This window comes from Coloeus monedula (genome assembly GCF_965178545.1).
Source record: "Coloeus monedula genome assembly, chromosome: 7".
Classification (NCBI taxonomy): Eukaryota; Metazoa; Chordata; class Aves; order Passeriformes; family Corvidae; genus Coloeus; species Coloeus monedula.
This window is the reverse complement of record NC_138787.1, coordinates 4,508,051-4,528,130: the sequence shown is the minus strand read 5'-3', so window position 1 is coordinate 4,528,130 and position 20,080 is coordinate 4,508,051. Positions and strand designations below refer to the sequence as shown.

Below are 20,080 nucleotides of genomic sequence, written 5' to 3'. Positions count from 1 at the left end.
GATGAGCTGGGGTTTGTGGAGGCTGAGATCTCTTCTGCTGTGCTTTTTCCCTATTAACTCTAGGAGAGCATCTGCCATGACACAAGCCAGCAGCCTACTCCAAAGTGGTTTCAAAGGGAAATCAGTGTGCATCAAATCACTGCAGTGGTAGTTCATGAATGGATTTATCAGCTCAGTGTGTCTGACTGCAAAGGCTACAGGGGCTGAGGACAGCTCATGGCAAGATTTTTTGGCAAAAACTTTAAATAATGTTAGCCATAGATTTAGTGTCAATGTTAATCACTGTTAGTGGGCATTTGAAAAGTTAGTATGTAGGAATGAGAAATGAAGTAATTTAGGCAGAGACAGCACTATCTGTTCTCTTGCACTATCTCTACGTCACCTCTTTGACAGCTGAGGCTGCTGTCAGCTCTTGAGAGCTGAAATCACGTCAGGCTCTCAGGGGACATGCACACCTACAGATGGCATTTGGTTAACAATATTTGGGATGTTTTTCATCTTGCTGATCACACTAGTATACACGAGGTGAACACAAACTGAGCCAGATGGTAAAGCATTCAAAACGTGTTTTTTACTTGTTTCTTGGGAATATAGGTTATATTTTTATTTTTGTTTTTTAAACAAACCACCACCATGGACAAACACAACCATCACGAAGTGTCAAATATCTACACTTGTGATAAAGTCCCTCTCAGGCAACTTGTTGAAACAGGTGCAGTTGTGTTTTCAAAGCTTGCTTTGGTCCTGCTCCCTCCCCTTGGCACAAAGGTGGGAGGAAGTGGGCAGCACCACACCAAACCCCTGTATGAGAAAGAAAGGGTAAGCATTGAAACTGCACTATGCTGGTTACTCATCCTCATTGCTGGACCCCCTTCCTCAAGACCTTTACCACAAACCTTAATAGAAACTATGGAAAACCAGGTTGTGTAGGATCTCAAGCAACTTAATATATGCTTGTGCTAGAGGGCAGGATCACCTTTATCTGTACCACTCCTGACAGCTTGGTCTTCAAGCCTGTACTGCTGGACAGCCCTGTTCCTCCTTTCATTAAGCAGGAGGGTACTTTCCTGGGAGGATCCACCTCTTCCTTTTGGTGGCCAGCACTGTGCACAGGTGTATTTTGGTGCAATTAACAGTAACTGTGGTCTCCAATGGAAGCCACAGAGGGAGGACACAGCCTTGGATGGAGACAGCAGTGCAAAATGATGCCCTGGGATTAAAGCACAGCCTGCAAGGGAAAGCCCAGGACTGGCCCTGATGGACTGGAGATGAGGGAAAACTATGAAATACTCTTAACACTCAGGGTGGCTGGAAGGCCATTGAGCCTCCAGGAGCTGCCAGCACAGCTGTTGCGGCATATGTTGATCTCTTCAGACATGAATCCTGGTTATAAAGCAAGGGGTAAAAATAACCCAAAGTTTGGTTGTTTCAGCATTTTTATTAGAAAGTGCTCCACGTAGCAGTTGTACACATGGCCCTGATGCTCTCCTGATCAATGTACAAACCTGGGACATTATGGTCTCACGCCACCATGACCCAGGCTGCACAAACCATCTTCTTTTACAGAAGTGGTGCCCAGGAGAAACCCGGGCTCAGAGCAGTGTCCCTGCACTGCCATCACACCAGCCAAGCTGGGAGGTAACTTCAAGTACTGTTTGATTAGGCAACTCCTCTCTGCTTCCCCTGTGCTGCTTAGGTCCTGTGAATGATAGGGGATGCCTGCTGCTGATTCCACATGAGCCTAAGGCTTCTGACAGGGATGCCCAGCCTCAAGGAGATGAGATTTTCTGCAACTCAGGCTGTCTTTTGATGGACTTTCAGAAACTTATGAGGGCAGCAGAAGCATGGGCTTTGAGGAAACAAGCCAGCCTTCCAGGGCTGGTTTCTACTCTCTGCCTATCCAGGAGGTTCTCGAGGGGCTGCCTATGCCACTGGGGATCGGCTGCTCCGTGTACACGTCTGAGTGTAACCATGCTACGTTTGGTGGTCCTGCTTTGCCACTGCTGGTCCCCAAGTGTGGCTGTGCTGCCCTGCTACTTCTCCCCTGCTCTTATGGGGCCTGAGGCACTCAGCAGCTCAGCCCTTGAAAGATCAAAACCCATGGCCACATTGGATGCAGGTTGAGGAGCTACCCTCAAACAGCACAAAGCTGTGTGGCTGCATCTGTAAACTTCCCTGAGCTCAGTGTTTAGCTCATGTGTTTCTTTAGTGCTAAGAAAGTGGTTTACAGTTTTTTACATGTCCCAAATTTCTGCAAATTGGTGCAGCATCAGCTAACGATGGAAAAACAGATTTACCCCCTGCAAGTACCTGATCTGCCTGACACATCAAAGCCAGTTAACCTAGTGCAGATTTTCCAGTTGTGTAGATGTGTGGTTGCAAATCAAACTACAACAAGCACTAGCATGGCAAACAAGTGATTCAAATTATCCAGGTTTGGGAAAGCTTATAAAAGAAAACATGTAAATAACATCTATACAGCTAATAAGTTAAACAGTAACAGAACTCAGTGGTGTACATTTCTTTTCCCTTGTTGCTCCTGGTGGGCACCTGGCACCACCTACTACACAAATTTAAATAAAGACTGCAAAACAAACTCTCAAAGCTAACCAGAAGAGACCACAAAAGGCAAGCATGCTTAGCTCACTTTTGGACTGGAGTTTGCCATTGGATGACCAACAGACTAGCAAGGTTTAATGTAAGATGGCAGTGGATTACTTGTCTGTCACTGGAACAAATGCACAGAAGAGCTATACATAGCCTTTGCCTTTAGAGCAGATAGGTGCAAACTCAGGACTAGCCTTTGGCATGTCAGTTCCAGCTCTGCCAGTTGCAATAAGATATTAAAAATATATATAAGACTCCACAGTCCATCACATTCGCTTCATGTGGCACAGCCCAGATACTGAACCATCTGCTCTCTGGGTGCTCAGAAGGAAGACACTTGTAAACAACTTCCAGAGCAACAGTTTCAGTTTTCCATCTGTTGTTTTCAAAAGGCAGCTAAATTCCTGCAACTATTTGTTAGAACAAAAAGAAGTTAAATAGCCCAGGTTACATACAACAGAAAACTTCTTCCCAAGAAATGGGATACAGGAAATAGCAAAACTCTGTAGCCAACAAAATTCTGTACAGTTCTCCCTGCTCCCACCTGCAGCCCTGCATTTTTAAGGGACACCAGCAAAATCTACATCGTCTTTTAAATTGAAACAATGTAATGAGACAACTAGAAATGTTAGAGAACTCAGCATGCCCTCAGGAGGATGGATTTACGTTCAGTTAGGCGAACAACGATGAGTCTGGAAAAAGGAGAAAGCAGCCTTGAACTGTGTTTCCAAGTGCAGAAGGATACAGGCAGCAAACTGCCAAGCAGGATTCAGAGTTCAAACGCAGGGAACTTGGCCTTGGTAGGCACCAGCAGGTCAGCAAGAAAGTAAATCGTTCCAGCCATTCCTGAGGGTAAAAAAACACTGTGCTTCAGAGAAATTCCCTTTGGGCACCATTTTTCTCAGTTTTTTCTCAGTTTTTCCAGGGGGTGAATGAATGATGAAGACAGAAGAAAAGGTCCTAAATAATTTTCGAGGTCTGAGCCCAGGTTTCCCAAGCAACTTTGGTACTTCAGTGGGGAAAAGCATTTTGAAGTTAACCAAATGTTGAAAAGCACGTGGGAAAACATGATGGGTCTTTCCCCCACTTCCAGCTCCCTCCCTTCTGCTTTACCAACCCACAAGTTCAACACTGAGCAGCTTTGTGAAATTCTGGTCCTTGCGACACTGCTGCCCAAGGTCATCACTGATGGAACTGCTGTTGTCCCTTGGCCTGCAACAGCTTGGGGAAATTTAGGTTAGCTCCTTCAGCCATACCTGCTGATGGTGGATTTGGGGGGAGCCGTTAGCAGGAGGCACAAAGTGCCATAGGAGCCAGTAAGTCCACAAAAGCAGGCCCACTTGTTCCTCAGCTTTAGAATCAAACTGGAACACTCATGAAGGATTTCAATCCTTAAAAATGTACAGAAGAGAGACTGTCTGAGAAGCCAGGCTACAAATAACCAAAAGGAGGCCTGTAGCCATGAAAGAATTCCCCTTGAGATCTGTATGCAAAATCTGTCCGGGAAGCCTAAGGGGACAAGATGCTCCAGCTAAGACATTAGCCTGTGCTACAGGGAGACTGCTTCTGGGAAAGGCTAAAAAAACCCCAGTGAGTAGTTTCCTTTCCATCCTCTACACTGAGTTTTGCAAAGACTCCAGTGAAAAGTGTATTTGGTTTTCCTTGGTACCAGCTTAGATCCAGGAGCAAAACACAAGGCTAGAGACTGAGATTACCTTCAAAGAGAGAGAATGGCGTGTCTGGAGTCCGGCACCCATGTTGGCCATAGCTTAAACACCACTCTGCAAACTGAGAAAAGAGGTACAAAAAAAGTTCAAATTTGGTTAAAGGCAAATCTTGAAAAGAAAATACTATCCCTTGTCCTCACGTTACCCCTTGCAGAGCAAGGCTACTAAGGGAAATCCCTTCTGTACAGGCTGTCAGACAGTGATTGCACTGCTGAAGGACTATGGTGCAGATGGTCAGATCTAGCTGCATGTCTGCTCCACTAGAAATTGTGTTTCAAAAGCCAAGGCAGTGATGTAGAAGGCAGAAGTGAATAAGCCGTTCTACTGCCGCACACAAGCTCTTACCTTGCAGGCCCTGTAGAGGTATTTCATGTTCTGAGTGAGGTTGTACAGTGCTAGGAAGGCATAAGCATTGCCAGCTGTCCCATGGCATAGCCCGTAGCCTTTCTTCAGTAACCCGTGCTGCCAGATCACTTCTGCGCACTGCAGGGCATCATTCAGGTACTGCTGCTCCCCAAAGACCTGCAGAGACAAGAAATAGTCGTCCTTGCTGAGGCAATGTCCTCCAAACAAAGAGCATCCCTGTGGGATGCAGAAGCTTGGGTCTCCTGCTGAAGTGACTTTGCTGTTTACTTTTAAGGAGGATATTTTTGATATCATGAGGTGGGGATGTAAGACCATTACTTCACACATAACTAGTTGTCACCATCCATCACCTGCAACAGGGCAGCCCACAAAACTGATGGATATTTTCAGAAACATTTTTTTAAAAGACTAATTTCTGTATCAGTTGGTGGTTCCTGTGGGGTGATTTCACTGTAACAAAGCCATCCTACTTCCAGGCAAGGGGGGTCTCCCAGCATCTTCTCCAGAGGAAGTTTCACATTTAGGGGTCTCTAAAGGATCTTTGCAAGGTTTCTGGTACCTTGTACGCCTGGACAAGCATGTAGATTACACCTGGTGCTCCATGGCACCAGTGGACGAGTAGGTCTCTGGTGTCACCGATACATGGAGGGTAATTCCCAGATGGAAACTTGAGCTGGCAGACATAGTCCACACTGGGCTTGACTGTGTTGTGCAGCTTTACTTGGCTCACTCCAAAGCCAGGCTAAGAGAGAGAAAACATTTAAATCAGGGAGAATTACCATTCTGTCTGTCCTTAAGAGACCCAAGGTCTGCCCAAAAGGTGGAAACAAAGTCTACTATGGCTACATTCCCTCTTGCTCCTTGTAAATTAAGTAATTGCTTTGATTCAGGCTTTCACACTTCACATTACCCACTCAGCCCCTAGCTGCTCTGCCTTTTGGCAGGGACTTATTTCCAGTCTTGCCCTTGCATCCCAGAAACAAAGACTGTCCCTAGCATGTCACCCGGTCCTCTAAGCAAGAGAGCTTGCTGCTGCTTTTCCTAAAGATGAGCATGAACAGCTTCAAGTACCCAGATCTGAAGTAAAGAGACAACTGTCTAAAATCAGTACTAAGGATGATTCCTAGCATCTAGAGCATCTCAGCCCAGCTGGCAGGCTGCAATTCTGTATCTTCATAGATGGTGCTGGGTAATTTCAAGAGGCTGACTTCACTGCTGGCCTCAGACAGAAGCAAGGCAGTGGCTTCAGTGTTCTCTTCATGTGGAGCAATGACACTGACCCACATGAAATCTGTGCAGTTCTAATTTCCCATGGCAGACTGCAATGAAACTCTCATCTAAGGATCACATTGTTCCCAGACTGGTAAGTGGAAAATTAAAAATCAATACTTGTGCTGTAAAACCATTAGAGATAAAAGATGTTCTCCTCTCCATATTTCACTTGCTTCTCCCAAGGCTTTTTGTGCATCATGCTTGGCTGATCCAAGCTCCTTGTACTTCATGTAGCAGAGAAGCATAAAGCCCATGCAGTATTTTATGGGAGACTTACACTTAAAATTATTTAAAACAGCCATTTGGGAACAAGCTCAGGGACTTGGTACAAATTTGGGCTCACAGCACATCGCTGTCTCCCCTGCTCCTAGCTAGCTATTCTGTGCTCCTGGGCAATAACCACCTTGCATCCTCCTCTTGCCAAATCTTCTACTTAAAAACCACCAACCACCCCTTTCTCTCTGAGCCACAGAAGAGAGTCATATTCACAGGACTTCTACTGATCCTGTATATGAACTTTAACTTTGACAGTCCTGAAGGAAAGATCAAATACTCGAAACCTGGTGGCTTCCTTTTCCACCTGCTCTGAGAGTTACATCTAATAAAAGATTATAGACTATTTCTAGACCAAAATAATTTGCGTTGCTCATGGGTGCTCTCGATTCTTTAAAAAATTCAATGTTATTTATTACTGTTATTTTTCTAAGTGCTTAAACACTGTAAATATATGCACAAAGGGACCCACATAGGGGAATTATCATCCTCATTTTTTTCAGAGCCAGAAAAGGGAATATTGACAGAGCTCCAGTGAGTTGTGCAAAATAGTGAGAAATCATCAAAGCAAAGGGGTACTGCATCTCCCAGCCTCTTATCCTGCTCTGCCTGCTTCAGGCACTGCAGAACTCAGTTCCTTTATCAAACTCCCACCTCTTTCACATTTAGAAACAGTTTCTGCTTTGGATACAAATGCATTTCCCACTTTCCTACTATGAGCTCAATTTCTTTCACCTTGCTTTTCTGTCAGAGAAAAAAAATCACTCTAATGATCTAACACTGCTCCAAGTAACCATCTCAGAAAATGCAGGGAGCCAGCCAGCAGATACTAACAAATGTGAATACTTTATACATGAGGGAGAAACTCAGACCCAGCTGAGCCACAGGCCTCCAGTACGTGACACTGCTGGTTAACGCAGGTCACATTTCTCCACAGATCTCCAAGGTCGGAGATTCAATCTTAGATTTGAAGAAAACCCTTACAATTGGAAATGCACGATAAACACAAGAGTAAGCCCATCAAACAAGGTATCTTTCCCAGTTTGGCATTACCAAGAGCCAATTCAAATGCTGTTCCTTGTTCAAAGAAATGTGAAACAGCTGCTAAGGGCCTCTCCCCTCATGCCTCTTACCTGCATGAGATAGTAGTAAATCCCAGCCAAACCATGGGCTGCTCCTACATAGTACTCCTGGTACCACTCATACATGAGTGGGCTCTTTGCTGTGAAGTTCCTCTTTTTGGCTAAGCTCTCTCCTGATGCTACAACTGCTTCGCAGACCTGTTGATGGGAACAAATGTGGGTGAAGGAAACGTTGCTGTCTTGGACACAGCACAGTGAGTATTGGGACACAGAACGAGATTTGATTTTCTGCCCAAGCAGAGGGTAGAATGAAATGTATGCCAGTCCAGTACTGCCTATGGATTTACATGGTAGGTGGGGGACATGTGGTGCTTTGTCCCTTTGGAAGAAGAGCAGGTATATCATGATTTCTCTCTTATTGCCAGAGTTCCTTACATCTAGCATTGATTTCTACCTGCCCAAAGGTGAGTTGCATGGGAAGAGACAGGTAACAAATCAGCAAAAAGCACAGTACCTGCTGAATGTGACTTTGAGGGATCTTTTCCTCTCCAAAGTGCTTGTTCACAAATATCAGGGCAGAGAGATAGCCCATGCGCCCGTAGAGCAGTTCATCTGGCACTCGTGGGTCAGCTTTGTGTAGGTGGAGCAAACTACGATGAAAAATTCACATGGGGAAGACGAGATGACACTCAAAGTCATGTAAACAAGCACTAAGACTGGAGCTCAAAACCATGGTTCATTCCTTCATGCTGTCTGTGCCCTGGGAGTTGTCAGGCCGGGCTCTGGCTCTCAGCCTTCCAGCTGCACAAGGTGCAGAATCACCCCTTCCTCTCTGCCTTTTGTTTGGCTGATTGCTTCAGTCTGCTCAGCTGTTCACAGTGCACTCATACTACGTGCTTGGGTTTCAGAGCACCAGCTTGGAAAGCTACTTGAGGGGAAACCTGGGCTGAAAGAAATGGTCAGCATAAAGCTGTTGACTGCTCAGGAAAGGCTGCCCACTATCATCTCCTTGTGATGTAGTTGGCAAGGCAGATACTCTGCCAAAAATCACTACTTTCAATTTAAATGGCTAGCCTTCTAACTTAGCTGCTTAAGGAATAGTAGAAAGTCAAACTAGTACTAATGGTATGTGGAACAATCTCACCCCTTATGCTCATAAGTCCTGATAAAAAAGCCCCTTCCTCTCCATGCCTGCAAATAGCCTGGGCTATGCTGTCAGGTGAGAAAGAGGTGTCTCCATGAGCTAAAAATCTAAGGAAGAGGTGGAGCTACGCATGTTGTTTAACATCAAGCTGCCATGGCACATGGAAGGAATGTTCTCTAGGGAGAACTGAGCAGCAGTGAGGACAGCTTAGCTAAGTGGGAGTGTTGTGGCTGTCTGAGGACAACTTGGTTGGCACCAGGCCAGGTGCAGAGTGAGGTCTGCTGCAGTCAAGTATTTTCTTTGCCAGTTTTCTATCATGATATTGTAAAGCTGGTGATATTCCTGTAATGCTAACAGAGACTGTCAGTGCTTCACACTGGTGCTTTGTAGCCCAATTCACTCTTGATGCAATTTCTCCTTTGTTTTACCTCTCATCACACTTCCAGAAAGACTGGATGTTCTTCCCTATCAGGGCAGCAGGCAGCAGTGTGACTGGATTTGGCTTTATTTTTCTGTTCACCTCTAAAACAGCAATCTGAAAAGTGCCATCACTTTTAAAATACCAGCATAAGTGGCTTTAAGACTGTTCCCTGACTGCTTCCTGCTGTGAAACCAGCCAGGAAAAGCTCTGTGTGCGCTGGGCTTCCTCCTAATAGCAGCATGAAGAACAGAAAAGGTGCCTTGGCAGCCTTTGCTCCCTGGACTCCAGGGACTTTGCAACAATGTGTTGCAAAGTAAAGAAGCAACCAAATGTTTCAAGTAGAGAGGATGCTGGGCTGTGACTTCTCATGGCAGGAAACTTTGCCTTGGAACTGGACTCAAAGTGAGTAGGGATATTGAAGGAGAAAGGAGGGAGCAGTGTCTCAGGGTGGATTGGCTCTTGTACCACTTGACATGTGGACTGCTCCATGGGAGAGGTTTCTTTCTCACAGACTAAACCCAAGAGACAGACTTTACACCCAAGACACGGGTTCCTCTCTCATCTGCGGGAGCTGAAAGGAAAGGCCTGCTGCCTCCTCATGGCACCTGCCTCCAAGGCCAAGAAAGGCAGATGAAGAGGGTTTCCAAGGAGGTGTCTGGACAGATAGACTCTGCTCAGCAGCAGGCTGGCCAGAAGAGAAGCTGGCTGGTGATGTTGTTCAGCTCTGAGAATGTCAGGTGAAATAGAAGGAATGGATGGATGCGTGAATTGTAATACCAGTGGTAGGGATTTTCTCAGTTCTGGATGTGGTATCTTCTTTTTGTGGGGAAATCTGGAGCAACTGGAGCTACTGTTCTTGTTCTTTGTGCATTACTGCTTTACCTCTAACTGCTTTTCAAGCAGAATCATCAGGGGAGGAAGCCTGCCAGTAGTTTTTGCTGTTTTTGAAATGTGGTCATGCATTCAAAAAGAGATGCCTGGGATGCTGCCAGACTGATTGCATGCAGAATGCATTTCTCAGGTGTGTGGGGTAAATCAAGGTCTCTGAAAGGAAGAGCCACTCCTATTCACATTATCAGCCTACTACCTCAACTGTCAACAATTGGCAGTTTCTGAACAGGGGGAAATCAAGGCAACTGTAGAGAAAAATAGGATTTTTGTACGCCATTGGCTCTGAAAGCAAAGCTTTGACCTTCTGAATTGGTGGGAGGTGACAGGAGAAAGAGGGCTCCTAGAACATAGCTCAGATTTTCACAGGCTCTTGGAAAACAGGCTGCCCTGAAATATTAGTCTCTCTAGAGCATAAAAGCACATTTTTTGGTCATGAACACACTTAGGAAAAAGCAAGCTTCTGTCTCTACCACTGCAAGTAAAACCTGGCTGATGGGTTCTCTCCACTGGCTCTGTAAAGATGAGGTGCTTTAAAAGACAGAGGACAAAATGCAGAGAGGTCCTTCTTCTCCACAGCACTGACAGAAGCGCTCTTTCTATGCACTTGCACTGCACAGCTTAGCAACTGTTCTGTAACTAAACAGCATACTCAGAAACCATTTAGGAGTTTTGATTAAGGGAACTACTTCTCAAAGAAATACTCTGTTTTAAAGGAGCACAGCCAGGCTAACTGCTCTGGGAATTGGTGGCAGAGTAAGGACAGTGTAACTGTTCATTTGAGAAAGCCACATTTTTCTGTTTTCCTCCTTGCAGATGTATGAAGAAACCAAGTTCCAACGTTCTGCCTTTATTGCACCATTAGATGGCAGTGCAAAATTAATCACGAGATTCCATTCTGCCACCAAACCATAGGCAGAACAAGAGGGATATGGGGAGGGGAGACCTCAGCAAGAAAACATGAATTAGGGATTGTTTTTACAACCTGGGGCTTATGCATTGAGCACAACTCAATGCATAAGTCTGTTTGCCAGTACCGTTTGACAGATTAGTTCCCTTCTTGTTAGCAAATATGTTAATCACAGTGAGATTTGCCACTTTATCAAAGCAAAATCTAACCCACAGATTATTACCAGAATAAAGAAGAGAGTTTTGTCCTCAAACTGATTGTATCCACATAAACCAGAAGCTATTCTTAGTTAAGGGAGTGGGAAGTTGGTGTCCAAACCATACAGACACCTCTGATTCCCACCTGTGGCTTTTTCTAATTGCTATTACGTATCACTTATCCACGGCTGTTTACGGGCAGTCAGTGTTTTGAAGCACCAGGCTTTTGTCTTTCTTCGTGCTGATCACATATGAATGGAAACTCTCTAAAGGTCTCTTTCTCACCTTCTTAAAACCCATCTCACTTAATTGAGAAAAGCTTGCAACTGCATCTCTTTAACTGTTTTCCTTCCTCTGCCACATGCTGATGTAGGACTGCTTGTTTGTCCTTTTCTTGTCTTAAGTACCCAACAAAAATGCATGTGAAAACAGTCGAGGAAAGGCAGGAAATAGAAATAAATGAATCATAACCAGCTGCATTCTGCAGTTGAAAGGGATGCTGTCAATCTTAGGTTTAAGTCAAAGACAACTAATAAAGAGCAAGTGGAAGCAAGTGCCAAAATTAAATCTAATAATCTCACCACATTTTTCCTTTTCATCAAAATGACTGTAAAGCTAAATTAAAATGTTCTCAAAAAACACCAAACCCCACCTTCTGGGTTCTTTTGTTTTGTTTTTAATTTTGGCACTCTTTTCTTCCTGTGTTTATCAGAATTATTTTTAAGATTGCAATACCAGCTGAACAATATCCTTGCTCCCCAGCCTGCAGGCTGCCATGCAAATGTGATTGTCCTTAAACCACCTCTTTTACCAGGGCAGGAAAAGTTTTTGCTGCCTTGCTAAGTTACTGGATTACTTCTCACACAAGACTACAACAAAATGCATTCACTTCTGTCAGAGAGCCTCATACAAGCCCAGACCAGCTCTGTGAGCAAGAGGAAGGCCAGGTCAAAGACATAACCAAGTATTTTACCGGATGATGTAGTCTTCTGCCTGCTTCTGGTTCTGCAGCTTGTGGTAGATGACAGCAGCCACTGCCAGGGGCCCAGCATCACCACACAGAAAAGTGATGGATCGCCTGGTCATGCATCTCAGGCTCTTCTTCACATATTCATGAGCCACCTGAAGGTAGGCCGGGTCTCCATACACATCATACAAGTGCAAATATAGCAAAGCAATGCCTGCAGAAGGAACATAAGGGTTGCATTAGAAAGGTTTGCTCTGTTACTTCAATGAACCTAAAAGTCTGGCCTGGCCCTCATCCAGGACATAAGCCTTACAGACAGACTTCTCAGGCACATCCAGGGACATAACCCACAGCGTCCTTTCCTGCTCTGTCATCTCCTTGTACTTCATGCGGCTTGTGAGTGGATGGCAGGTAAAGACAACAGCAGGGTCTGACCCAGGAAGGCCTGGAGAACAGCACAGAATTGCATAAAATTTTGTATACAATTACATACAATTTTAGTAGCAAGGAGCAAAAGATGAGACCTAGACAAATCTACCTAAATCCATACGCTGCACCTGTGCTCAACAGTGAAGGGGAAAAATAAATCATCTTTGGGCAGATGGTACTTGTGACAGAGCAGAACTGAGCTGTCACCCTCTCTATTTTTTCCCCACGCTTAGGGGGAAAGGGGTTGGGTCACTTAGCTTGGATTGGATTGTTAAAAAAAAGTCACACACCATCAGCACTGAGAAACAGCACCCTTAAGACATCCAGACATCCTACTTGACTCTTTTTTTGTTTCCTTCTATTATTTTTTTTTAAATTCCCTTCCACTGGGAAGCACTGGCAAGGTTGTTACAGTTCCCTGGACATCATCTCCTGCTGTTGAGCAAGTCCCAAGCCCTATAGCAAGGACTGGTGCATCCTAGAAAAATGAAAAAAGGGACTGCCCAATTCTCCTCTGCAGCACATAACTCATGAGATCAGCCCTTGTCTGAAACACAAACAGCTGCCTGGAATACTAGAAAAGTCTGCATGGTCCTCACTAGAGGTTTCCAATGGACTGGACAGCTACAAAAACAATTCTGCTACTAAGCAGTCACATCAATTGCTGTCCTTTGCCTCTGTCTGCCTTGTCTTCACTCAGATCTTGAAGCTTTTAGTAGGTAACTGAGGAGTCCTCAATAAGTCTGTGCCTGAGAGGTCTGCCACACTTGAACCATCCTTCTGATCTGGGAGCCATCCTCAAACCTGCACTAAGAAAGCTACTAGCCTACATCACTTTGAGAAGAGCTTATTTCTCCCCTTACCAGTAATCATTTCTAAGAAGACTCAGGTCCTGCATTAAGCCCAAATTAATAGAGCCAGCCTCTGCAGATTCTGATGTGTTAAGGTCAAGGGGGGAAGCGTGCTGCAAAATTACCTTCCAAGGTACTGAGGACAACTTCAAACTTAGATAATTTTCTCTTTTTGCATGGGTAATTGCCAAAGCTTCATGCTACAGACAATTCAATTCCACATGTATATTATGTATAAAATTCCCATTTCCTGCTGCAGCTAATAACCTTGCCCTCTCTCTAAGCAATTCAGTGCTAGCAGTTCTAGAGAGAGCTCAGCTGTACAATGCCATCACTCAGGTCTATAAGGATCTGGAAATGAAGCCCTTCTTTAAAGGGGAACCTTCCTTTTCCAGCTAGAAAATGTCAAGTGACTCTCCTTGATTTATTTAGCACCTAGCACATCTTCTAAACTCTTATTAGCCTGATAGCTGTCTGAGCACAACTTGCACTCATATCTGCTTTAATACACAACTTTTAGCTCTGAAAGTAGTTTCTATTCCCACTGCCATCACACCACCCTAATTATGCACATAACTATGCTGCCAAGACCACTGCTAGGATTGAATTCTTAGAAAGTAAATACCAGCATTGTTTTCCTCTGATTTCTTTGCCTCTCCTCTTTTAAAACATTTCTCACCCCCGTTCCTCCCAGGCCCAAGCATCTTTGGAAAGACCCCAAAACACCACTGACCTGTACTAAAGGATGAATTTGCTTTCCCAAATAATTAATTTTTCCTTTTTATTTAAAACCCAAAGGTCTTATAAACTGCATCTAAAGCCAGTTTTCTTAATTTATTCCTCAAGGAATTCCTACTCCCAAGCTGATCAGAAGGGTGCAAGCAGTGCTGCCTTCAGCTTGCTGCTCACTCTGTTGCGACCTGTGAGCCCTAGAGCAGGGAAGGCAACAGAGGAGGGCAGGCACAAGCATGAAGAGGCAATGTTGACAGGTGTATGTAGAGGGATACAAAACATAAGACACCTGGGTGGGGATATCCTGCATTAACCTGTGTGCCAAGATGCAGGCAGAGTATTTCAGAGGCAGTGCAGGTTAGAGACACAAGAGTATCCACCTGGTGACCTTGGTTCAGTTAAGGTAGTGTTGCTCTGCAGAAGCTCTTCCACAGCTCTCCCTTTCCAATATCCTCCTCACCCCAACTGACCAGGTAGGATTTGCTGACTGGCTGGCTGTTTGTTTGGCATGCTTTTAGTATACAAACACAGCATCACCAGACACATGGAGCTAGGTAGGCTGTGGATCTGCTTCATTTCTGTGTGCCCTGGACATCTGTGTTCAGTGACCCAGTTGGAAATGTGACCTATTTTTGTGACCTCTGATTGTTTCCAGCAGAACTGCCATACAGTGGCTGCCTGTGGCCTGCTGCTCCCAAAGATGTCTGGGCTTTGTTCTGTTGATTTGTTTACTACTGGACCATCTTCTCTGTAGTTTCTTAGATGTCCATGTTTTTTGCTTTTTGCCCCTGCTGCAGAGCCAAATTAGATGGGGAATGCCTCAGAGAGTCCTTGATGGTGCAGGGCTGCATTGAATATGTGCTACTGACAGACCAACAGGGCTCTGATGACTGAAACGGCTACCTCCAGCATGCAGGAAGTCAATACACTGGGGTTGAGTGTCAATGCCCAACATGCTTGCTCACTGCAGGGAATCAGGAGGCAAAAGTCAATTCTGCCATGTCTCACAAAGCCTGCTTAGTCAACACCTTCAGAAAGACAGTAAACAGCACCTCTCTCCTCTCACCTTCCTGTACGGTAGGTGCAGAAGGCTACTTTGCATTAGAGATTTCTTTTGAGTGGGGCAGAGGAGTACGTGTTGTACATAGTAGAAATGGAATTGTTTGCACCAGTTGGCTTGTGCTGATACCCTGACTTCAGCAACGACTGCTTTCAACAGAGCAGGCACCATGGAAATACCAGGAAAGGTCTTGCTTGTGACCTAAAGCTCTGCAGTAGGCAAAAAGAGTATCTTATCCATATAACCATTGTGTTGATCGAAGAGAAGCTGTGCCTCAACTTCTCTGCAAGTTTAGACTTACTCCTTTGTTGGATTCCCAGCAGTTCTCTTTGCAAGCAAGTTATGCCATTAGACTGTTCTGAACATGCCTCCTTGCCTCAGGAGCTGAGCTGTGCTTCTTCTATCAAGGGCAGGAGGTTGCCGCAAGAGGATATTTTGTTCCAAACTGACCATCTAGAGTCATAAAGATCCCAGAGATCTTGCATTGACCCACAGCAGTAACTCAGCCAGCAGCCTCAAAGCAGGATGTCAAACACAGAGGGAAGAAGCAGAAACCTATCTCTGCAGTGATGAAGCCTGATGGTGTCTAGTGAAACAGCTGATGTAATTTTATTAATTCAGGAATGGGGTAAAAGAGCACGGATGGCCCAGCTTTATTGCCCAGCTCAAAGGATAATTAGCATCTTCTCTGGTGCAGACACATGGGATGTTACCTTGCACTCCTAAATGCATGCCAAAGCCATACTGCATGCAACAGTGAGACATCTCTGGAAGTCCATGTTCCGAACTGGTTGGGGAGCCAGTTTGCAGCTTATCTTCCTAGTGCACTGTGGAACACTGGATATTATTCAGGGTGCCTAAGCATTTATCCTGCCTTAAAACCTGGTTAACAAAGCTTCTTCTGTAAAACCTTTTAACCCATCACAAAATCCTACAACAGGTTACGTTAGCAGGGATCAGTGGTGATCTGCTCCAACCTTCTGAAAGGAAGGTTAACCTCAAATTTACATGCCATTGCTCTGGGCCTCATCCAATCAAACACAATTGCCAAGAACAGAAATTTCACAAAAACTACCCGCCAAACATTTGGCAGGAATGTGGTTTATGTGAGTGACACAAGGTACTCTATTATCTCTCAGCAAATGCAGCCTCACTCTCTCTTGTTCTGTAGGGATTAGCTGAGGATTTCAATTCTTCTGAACAAGACTAAAAGGGATGCAAGTTCTCTGGGTTCTGAGGTTAAAATGAACATATTGCACTGAAGTGAATGGAAAGTGCTTTTCCAGAAGTTTTCCTGAACTGGTTCAGTCATAATTCCATTCTTACATGGCTTTCCTTTCAAAGGAAAACAGCCCTGCTCCTTGTCCCTACTTGCTAACGGGCCAGGCAAAAGCTGTGGATGGGGCAGGCCAGCTGGACTCACTGGGCTGTTTCAGAGGCCCTCCAGTGCTGAAAGCCACGACTAAGACATTGCCAGAGAAGGGAATGCTTGCACGGGAAACAAATTCCAAATGCACTACCATAGTGTGGAGGAAGGTGAATCTCTCTCTTATACACCTCATCACCTTGGAATGATGCAACAGTCCAGTAGGCACTGGACTCAGGAGCATCCTAGCTTCTGCAGTCAGCTGGTGACAGGAATAAATTTCCTTCCATTATTCCCTTTCCATCATCTATGCTCCCAGACAAGACAGTTTTCAGAGCAAGGCCTTTTGCATTACCACAAACACCAACAGGCACATATGTACTCCTCAGCATCCTCATGCTAATCTGTTTGAAAATGGATGAGGTCACTGAGCTTCTACCAGGATCTGAACTGCTTCTGACTCAGAATTAGCTTAGAGCAGTTCAGCTTCCCTCAGTCAACAGTGTGAAACAGATTAGGAAAAAACCTCTTCCAGCTGTCTTGCTAAACTGATGAAAAGCCAGAGGAACACAACAGCTGAGGCTGGTTGGTACCCAGGCACGTACCAGGTACTGCCTATGGGGCCCTGATCTCTGTGGGGAACTAAATGAGAACGTAACAAGCTGATGCAAATATGTTTTGAGGGCACTCAGCCATATGCTGGATAATCTTGATCCAAAGTGTGTTTTCACTGCCTCTGAGCTGAAAATCTAACTCCTTCCCTCCCTCTGCTCCAACTTCACATGCCAAAAAGCCATAGCTTCCTTGGCACAAACACATTGGGGGAACAGGGCTCTCTCAAGTGTGTTGGGAAAGAAACGAGCCCCAAAGTAAAACGCCAGCATATGCTGCATATTACTGAGTGTAATGTAGTACACTCAAGTATGTTACATTTCATGCAGAGTTTGTGCCAAGAGAGCCATATTTCAAATCTCTCTTGTTAGCGGCCACAATAGTGAGGGTTGGTTTCAGACTGCTGGGCAATGATTTACATGAGGAGATCCTCAACAAGCCTTTCCTACACAAGCAATCACAGGAAAAAGCTGCTGTCTTGGCCCAATTAATTTTGTCTCTGGAAACCAGCTCTGAATAAATTAATATAGCTAGGATTGGAAAAGAAGGTAGGGTGACAACGTTATAGTCTAACATCTGCAAACTTCACCATGCTGGCTGTGACCTCCAGGAAATCTGTCCATGGATTTTTTCCTATTAGCCAAGGTAAGAAGGCTGTGTGCCCACTGAGGAAAAGAGAAGAATCTGGAAGGAAAATAGAAGAATCCCTCTAGAGAAACTCCCTTCCAAATGAAAACAAGCTGAAATCCTATCAGAGTTCTCAACCACTGTTTCATAACTGCAGTCACTTCCCAACGTGAAGTACCTCAGGACCAGCTTAAGAAGGGGAGCAAGGCCTCTGGGGAAAGGTGTCTTCCTTCTCCCCAAAGACTTTGAGAGTACTCCTAACATCAACTATCCTCCTGCTTTGTCTCCTGAATTTTCTGGCCAGGGGCAGACTCTGCAATTGTGACTGAAGACCACCTTTATCCATGCAGTGCTTTTCATCAGAGGGGACCTCAGCACAGGGTCACACAGACTGGAAAACAGAATGTGTCTCCCAAGGTGAAATCAGCCAGCACTCAGCAAAAATGTATAAATTCACCGGAAGCAGGAGCAGAGTGCTGCCAAGACAGCAGCTGATGAAATCAGTGATCTCCCACACTGGAATTTAATACTGGCACCCTAGCATTTCTTATGAAGTGCTCTTGAGTGCTCTCAGTGCCTGTCTGCCTTACTAAAATTTTGAAGCAGACGCTCCTAGCAGTGCTGTCACCAAGCTGCAACGTTAGTGAACACCACTCTCTCAAGCAAACTGTTGGCATTAAGTTCCACAGCACCCACACGCAAGCCAGCCACACCCAGACTGTACTGTAGAAAGCTGCCATTTAAGCTTGCAGTGTACTGCCAAGAGAAAAGAAGCAGCAGCAAAAAAATCTTGCAGCAAGCATGAAGTTAATTTCAACTATCCTAAGGTCTCTCCATAGGGCCTGGCACAGCGCAGAAGGCAGGAGAGCTGACAAAGCACACAGCAGCAGCTAAAGATGGGGCACAGAGAAAGGTGTGTCCTCCCTGGCACCAGTGTGTAGAAACAGGGAGGCAAAGGTGGGGCACATTCCCAAGGAAGGAAAACCAGGCTGAAAATGCAGAATAGGACAAAGACAAGCTCCTGCAAGCTTTGCACTCAAGTTAGTGGGAGGAAGGCTTCCACACTTTGTTATACTCACATTAGCATTTCTGCTCCTTTCAACAGGCACTGGAGCAGAACTAGTGCTCACTAAGTGGAGTGGCACTACTTGGGGAACAGGAATGGAGCAATCTGCCAATCAGACAAGGTCATCAGATAAAATTCAGCCCAAACGGAAAAGATGGACATTATCTCAGGCCATTAGGTCACTGCTGCCAGATACAAGGACTCCTTGCAGGTAAATGACCTACCACCTACACCTTCCTACTTCATGGAGCACTAGTTTTGTTGTCATCATCCCCACCGTGGCTGGATTTGGAGCCTGACCCTTTGAAGGCTCCCATGTCTACTCTCAAGCAAGTGATGGCTTTCTCTGTTGCATAAGTTCAGCACTGTTAACCAAGAGTAGACACAATCCTGCCCTAGGACACTGATCTTCCCTCTGCAGCTTGAAACCTGCTTCAAAAATGGAGAGTCCTGAAAAAGACATCCCCTTGTTCTAATGGACTAAAACATGCAGAAGAAGTGCCATTCTTGACGTGGATCTACTGAGACCATTCCAATGGCCAACCCCCCATGGTCTGCCACGGCCTGATCTAGAAGTCTGCTCCAGGGAGCTCCTGCTTCCTGGGATCCAACCCTACCTGTCCAGCCAGTGTACGCGGTGCAGTCATGAGGGTCGGCGGACTTGAGGCCCCTCTCCATCTGCTGCAGCAGCTCCCTGATTTTGTTATTCAGCCGCTGCGTGAATTCGGGGGTCAGCTGTGGAGAGAAAACCCACCAAACGTGAAGGCAACGCCAGCAGGTGGGTAGGCATCGGTACACCGGGCACAGCCGGGGCACAGCGTTTGTAACCAGACGGGTCTCTGCTCTACACGCCCGGGGCAGCTCCCCACAGCCGCCTCACCCCAGCCCCGCTCACCCGCCCGGCCGCGTCGAAGTAGCCGGTGGCCAAGGACTTGTCGTAGTCCGCGTACGGGTTGGGGAGCGCCCGCTGCGCCATCATAGTCCCGCTCGGCTCCGCTCGGCTCCGCTCGGCCGCGGCCCGCCCCGGCTCCGCCCCGGAAGGTGCCGGTGCCGCCGCTCGCCTCTTCCCGCGCCAGGGGCGGGCGCGGGGCCCGAGGTTGCTGCAGCCGGCGCTGAGGGGTGTAGGGGCTGTGTCCGGCCGGCCCTGTGGGGGTCAGGGCCTGTTGCAAAAGGTTCTGTCTGCTTTAGAGAGCCCTGTGGAATTAAGGTCCCTCGCAGCTGGTCTTGTGGGGCTTAGGGACGCTGGGGCTACGAGTAACTGTCTCTGTCTGGCTTAGGGAGCCCTGTGAGATTTTGGGCCCCTTACAGGTGGCCTTGTGGTGTTTAGGAGTCCCATGTAGGGGTTACCGTGGGGTTTGGTTCAGTTGGCTGCATGAAACTTGGAGGCCCTGTAAGATTAGGGGCCCCTTGCACCAGCCTTGCGGGGTGGGCACTACGTGGATTTGGCGTTAGCTGGTGCAGGTACTGACAGAGGTTCAGCCCA

General features: G+C 46.0%; 1 protein-coding gene across 2 annotated transcripts; it reads right to left on the bottom strand.

The window, feature by feature from the left end:
* Positions 1 to 589: 589 nt before the first annotated feature.
* On the bottom strand, positions 590 to 19,603 carry LANCL1 (LanC like glutathione S-transferase 1). Of its 2 annotated transcripts, XR_014226566.1 has the most exons (10): positions 19,493 to 19,603; positions 19,215 to 19,332; positions 11,861 to 12,068; positions 7,842 to 7,977; positions 7,379 to 7,525; positions 5,260 to 5,442; positions 4,680 to 4,856; positions 4,323 to 4,395; positions 3,274 to 3,453; positions 590 to 801 (listed from the first exon to the last, which is right to left on the bottom strand). XR_014226566.1 is itself a non-coding variant. In XM_082284905.1 (9 exons), the coding sequence occupies exons 1-9, from the start codon at positions 19,574 to 19,576 to the stop codon at positions 3,377 to 3,379; spliced, it is 1,203 nt and encodes a 400-aa protein (XP_082141031.1). In that variant the 5' UTR covers positions 19,577 to 19,603; the 3' UTR covers positions 1,419 to 3,376. The 2 variants fall into 2 exon arrangements, 1 of the variants encoding a protein (XP_082141031.1); XM_082284905.1 differs by lacking the exon at positions 590 to 801 and having other exon boundaries at positions 1,419 to 3,453.
* Between the last annotated feature and the right edge of the window lie 477 nt (positions 19,604 to 20,080).

What these genes read in the sequence shown, in the direction of transcription:
- LANCL1 (XM_082284905.1), bottom strand. Translation starts at nt 19,576, where the DNA reads ATGATGGCGCAGCGGGCGCTCCCCAACCCGTACGCGGACTACGACAAG. An exon ending in CGCGTACACTGGCTGGACAG is followed by an intron (nt 12,069 to 19,214) that starts GTAGGGTTGGAT and finishes TTCCTTCTGCAG; the next exon opens with GCATTGCTTTGCTATATTTG. An exon ending in TTTACTACTATCTCATGCAG is followed by an intron (nt 5,443 to 7,378) that starts GTAAGAGGCATG and finishes TCTCTCTCTTAG; the next exon opens with CCTGGCTTTGGAGTGAGCCA.